This window comes from Herpailurus yagouaroundi, unplaced genomic scaffold, assembly GCF_014898765.1.
Source record: "Herpailurus yagouaroundi ecotype Mexico unplaced genomic scaffold, PumYag 163, whole genome shotgun sequence".
Taxonomy (NCBI): Eukaryota; Metazoa; Chordata; class Mammalia; order Carnivora; family Felidae; genus Herpailurus; species Herpailurus yagouaroundi.
In genome coordinates, this window is record NW_024412404.1 from 39,702,105 (window position 1) to 39,707,410 (window position 5,306).

Sequence of the window (5,306 nt, forward strand, 5' to 3'; positions counted from 1 at the left end):
TACCACAGCACTTCGTTTTATTAGGGATTTCATTAAGGTTAAATCTCTAGAAATGAGGAAGTCAGGGAACACAAAGCCGATGAAGCCGTCTCAGATCTCATAATGAACCACAGGCTCAGGCTCTTTGGTGGGATCGCCGCCTCTTTCCAGGTACAGATTGTTATAAGGATACTGCTTTGGCCCCTGAGGAAAAAACACAGGTCAGCAAGATAGCATACATCCAGCCAATACCTGGCTACACCCCACTCTGAGTTAACAATCACACATGGTAAATGGGTATGAGGTGGCCTCTGGTCGGACCCAGCTGGGCTAGAACAGCAGGAACACTGCTCCTCCTCCCTACTCAGCCCAAGGCAGACAGAAAGCCTAGATTGTAAAAGAGGTGGTGCCTACACTGTGTGTGTGTGTGTGTGTGTGTGTGTGTGTGTGTGTGTGTGTGTGTGAGAGAGAGAGAGAGAGAGAGAGAGAGAGAGAGTGAGAGTGTGTCGGGAGAGAGAGGGAGAGAGAGAAAAGGAAGGAGGGAGGAAGGGAGAGTGCTTTCTAAATGAGACGATGCATCCATCCATCCCACTCTCTCCTGGGGTCGAGACAGACTCAATCTCCTTTAAGTCACTCAGCCTCTAATGGTTCCACCACTAAAGTGGCCTAGCAAATGAGGCGTGCAGGAGCAGCGGTGGGGGAAAGCACAGAGGAGACACGGCTGGGACGTGCTTTAGGGGCTGCTGGCTTTACCAACAAACAGCTGTCAGGGAACACAGCTCAAGGGGAGGAGAAAAGGGTGATGTGCTTACAGAACTGAAAAATGGAAGAGCCACACTGTGTTTCTTGCTCTCCTGAAGAGAAGTTAGTGCTCACACCAGCCCTACGTGCACTCTCCAGCCTGGAGCCCCTGGGGCTTGGTAGGAAGGCTCGTGTCAGTGCACACAGACATGCCAGCTACCATCAGGACATCGATGATCTCTGCAGAGGTAGCACCGAGCAGCCAACTGCAAACATGACAGTCTTCCTGCTTTCAGTTCCTTCCCGGACAATCTACCCTATAGACTACTCCCAGATCAATCATCCTAAACTCCTAGCCTTCATTAGATTATGTCATTTTTCTGTTCAAAAACCCAACACAGTTCGGTGCTGACTAGAGGAAGTCCAGGTCATCACTGGGTCCCCAACCCCTAGCCCAATCTGTACGTGGAACATAGTAGGGTCTTCATAAATATTTGTTGAATTAATGTCTTACTATGCCACTAGTCTTACTATTAATGCCATTGATGTCTTACTATGCCACGAAGCCCAAATCCCTAGCCATGCAATAAAAGCATCCCAACCTAACCAGCTCGCCTCACGATATTTTTTTAACATGGCAATTTCCATACCTAATTTCTGAAATCATCAGAATAACCTGGGAACTTGTTAAATATTGATTTTAGAACCCCACCATGGAGCTACTGAATTAGGCTCTCCAGGAATCTGAATTTTTAGCAGCTCTCTAAGTAACCAATACAGCTGGTTATTCTAGGAATATTTTATATGCCTATTCCATTCCAGCTAACTCATTCTCCTCTTCATTCTATTTTGTCCTGCCCCAAATGTTCTCTCCAACTTCTCCCCACCATCCAAAGTCTATACATATTTTTAGTATTTAGCACCATCCTTCTTTTTAACAGCATCTCACACGTCTTAACACACACATTCACAATTTACATATATACACTAAAACTGCCAAATTCCTATATCTCTGTTCAAATGTTGCTCACCATTTGCTTATCCAAATTAAACTCCCATAAAGCTAGACAGCATATTTTCTGTGTCCTTTACACTCTCCAAAATAAAATGGTCCATGCTTGTAGTAAATACTTAATTGCTTCCAGTACCCTAAGGGAACTGCCCTTCATGCCTCCAGCAGAAGATAGGTTTCAGCTCTAGATTCCTTGACTCTACCTTGAAAGATCACTTGCTAAAACATAATTAGTGAGTACAGCCCCCAAATGGCAACTCTAGAAGACTAGTTGAGAGGCGCCTGGGTGGCTCAGTCAATTGAGTGTCTGACTCTTGGTTTTGGCTCAGGTCATGATCTCATGGTTTGTGAGATCGAGCCCTGCGTCGGTCTGGCAGCACAGAGCCTGCTTGGGATTCCCTCCCTCCTCTCTCTCTATCCCTCCCTCAATATAAATAAAGAAATTTATTCGTTGCTCTCTCAAAATAAACATTTATAGAAGACGAGTTGACTTCCACATTCTCATTCCTCACCTAGTCCTAAACCGTTTCTTCTCTCTTAGGCTGATCCAAGATGTGGGCATGGAGCAGTGCTCTGACTCTGGTGCCAGGCCAATGAGTCAGGCCCTCCACAGGCCTTACCAGGAAGACAGGCTTGGTCTTGGCTGGATCCCTACTCTACAGACTTCACTCCCTCAGGAAACAGGGCTAAGCAAATGTGCCTACGGGGACACTTCTCAGATACTCACCACAGGCTGGTAGGTGGGGTAAGTCTCCCCAACCCAAAACATGAACAGCATGAAGGCCACGAAGCCGAAGAGGTGCTTACACATGAGATTCCAGGAAACAGGTGTAGGGGATGTGTCCACACGGTTCCTGATATACATGTCAAGGTCCCAGTGCATCTGAGGCAGAAAAGCAGATAAATACCACATACTGCTCTTCCTGCAAATGGCAGGCAGTCTGCAAAAGGGTGATCAGAGCCTGATATAAAGTTCAATAAAAGCATTCTATTGCCTCAGGACAATACTCTGAGAATCAAGTGTGAGCTACTCTAGCATATAGGACTAGGTGCTGGCTTAGCTCTAGGTTCTGCTGACTAAAGACAGCTCAATCATGGAAGTTCACAATTTTCAAAGTACATAGTTCTGATTATTTCCAGAAGTCCCATTCCATGTACCACACATGGAACCTCAGATCTCAGATCACTGGACCTTGCTTCCTTGGGCAGAAAGCCTTAATGTTATTTAGACAGCAAAGTGCCATTTAGACTAAAGAAAGAATCCTCCGGAAGATTTAGGGAGAAGGAAGGAAGGTCAAATGGGATATGGATTTCTCACCGGCTCACCCCAGTTCAACCTCAGGTCTTGGTGGTCCCAGTCATACCATGGATCCCTCTCCTGCTGTGAGCGGTCAGGGAGCTTTGGGTAGTCCCCATATCTGGAGAGACAGAAAAACTTCTGGAAGGGGCTCTGAGCAGCCTCACTCAGAAAACTCAAAGTCCCCTCATGTTAGAGATAAGAACCCAAGTGACAGAAAAAATTGCTTCACCTAAGGACAGAGGAAACCACTTTCAAATCAGTATCTCAATTTATAGTCACTAAGCACAGAACTAACCACAAAAGTCCAAAGTGTAAGTAAAACTTCATGTCAAACTCTGGTTTTTATTTTACCTTTTTAAAGTTTATTTATTTGAGAGTGCACAAGGGAAGGAGAGGCAGAGAGAGAGAGAGAGAGAGAGAGAGAGAGAGAGAGAGAGGGAGAGGGAGGGAGGGAGGGAGGGAGGGAGGGAGAGAGAGAGAGAATATCCCAAGCCAAATTCCCCCTCCTCCCCCATCCCAGTGTGGGCTTGAACCCACAAACTGTGAGATCATGATCTGAGCAGAAACCAAGAGTCAGACTCAACGACTGAGCCACCCAGACACCCCTATGTCAAACTCTGCAACATTATAACATATATGCTTGTCCCCCTCTTTCAAAAACAACAAAAAGTCATGCAATGTTATAATGTCAGAGCTGGAAGGGAATTTAGCAATCAATCACTCTGATTCCCTCATTAGACAGAAAATAAAACTGTAGTTTAGTCTGAACCCAAGGTCACCCAGCTAATTGGAATACAAACAAAAGGGGTTCAGATTAGAAAAGCTTTCTCTTCATGGCAACTGTGCTCCCAACCACCAAGTTAGCATACATCTCCATGTCTCAAACACCTCATGGGATTTCCTGCTAAGCTGGGTTTTCCCCCAACAAATCCAGTTTCAGCTTATACAGACTGCTACCAATGCTACTCTTGTCCGCAACAAAATAAGAGGCATAGGAAATGATGACAACTAGTCATGTGTCACAGAAAATGATTGGAAAACAAGAAGAAGAATAGGAGCTGCTAAAACCACTACTGAAAGAGCGATGCTAGGAAAGAAAATGAGGGTGATGGTAATCGCTCCAGATAATTAACCATGGGGATGTTATTTAAAGGGGGGGTGGGGGGTGGATTGGCGTAGGGGAGTTGGCTGCTTAATCCGCTTGACAGTGACTACAATTTCCACAGCCCTAATAGCAAAGATATTTTTTACAAGAAAGATATACACACGAATATAGAGTACTCCATCTACAAATACGGCTCTCAAGACAGGAGTCCAGCTCCAGCCTGATCACGTGTCTGCATGACAGCACCTGAGCCCAGCAGATGCTCAATCTAAATGAAACCTTGCGCTCTGGATGAAGCCAAGGAAAGTTCCTGCTATTCAGGGGTCCTCGAGGGAGCTATTAAAATCCCGGCTTCCTCATTTGAGGAAACAGCCTGAGCCAAGGAGAAAATTGAAGTCCTCTAGGCTGCAGCTGCTCACCCATCACCTCCCACCTCCCTCCACCGAGAAAAGCACCCACACCACTGACTCTGAGGGATCACGAGAAGGTTCAGGGAAAATGGTCAGAGTGGAGCCACGCAACGGAGCTGGCCATTTCCCATCACTACCCGGCTTCCAGCAGACTCTGCATCTCACCCCATGCCATCATCAGGGTACGGTTGGTAGTCTTCTACTCGCATATTATACTTCTTGGCGGCGGCGGCCCGTTCTTCTGGGGTCTTGGGATAGGGCCCCGGGAGCATGTCCTTGGTAACGTGCGAAGCTGGAGAGCAGAAAGGGGCGGGTCAGAAAAGACCTGGTCCCTCCTGCCGCCCCGAAGGCTTCAAGCTGCAGAGGCTGCGGCGGCCCGGGCTTCAAAGGACCAGGTGAGACTTGACCCCTTTCTCTGTGGCTATACCTCCGCCCCCTCGCCGGACACGGCCACTGCAGTATCCGCGATACCCACCCCCCCCCCCAACCCTCGACACACCAAACCTCAGGCATCCCCTTCCCACATTGCGGACTCGCCCGTTTTGGCGAACCTGTCCGTGCACCCAACGGCACCGCGGTCCGGGCTGCCCTTTGCAGCCATCGAACTCCCAGGACCCGCGCCCTGGCCGCCGCCATCTTCACCTTCCTGCAGTTTCACTCTGCACATGCGCAAAGGCTTTGTCACGGCGGCTGAGCCGGGTCAAACGCGACGAGGGAAGCCTGCAGTGAAGGAAAGTCTTAAGGGTTCAACAAGGGCGG

At 47.9% G+C, this 5,306-nt stretch overlaps 1 protein-coding gene across 2 annotated transcripts; it reads right to left on the reverse strand.

The window, feature by feature from the left end:
* NDUFB8 (NADH:ubiquinone oxidoreductase subunit B8) lies at window positions 1–5,229 on the reverse strand. 2 transcript variants are annotated; one of them, XM_040486183.1, is made up of 5 exons: window positions 5,190–5,229; window positions 4,713–4,839; window positions 3,051–3,150; window positions 2,460–2,615; window positions 1–183 (listed from the first exon to the last, which is right to left on the reverse strand). In XM_040486183.1, exons 1-5 carry the CDS (start codon window positions 5,212–5,214, stop codon window positions 91–93), a joined length of 501 nt encoding a protein of 166 aa, XP_040342117.1. In that variant the 5' UTR covers window positions 5,215–5,229; the 3' UTR covers window positions 1–90. The 2 variants fall into 2 exon arrangements, with proteins under 2 accessions (XP_040342117.1, XP_040342115.1); XM_040486181.1 differs by having other exon boundaries at window positions 5,099–5,211.
* Between the last annotated feature and the right edge of the window lie 77 nt (window positions 5,230–5,306).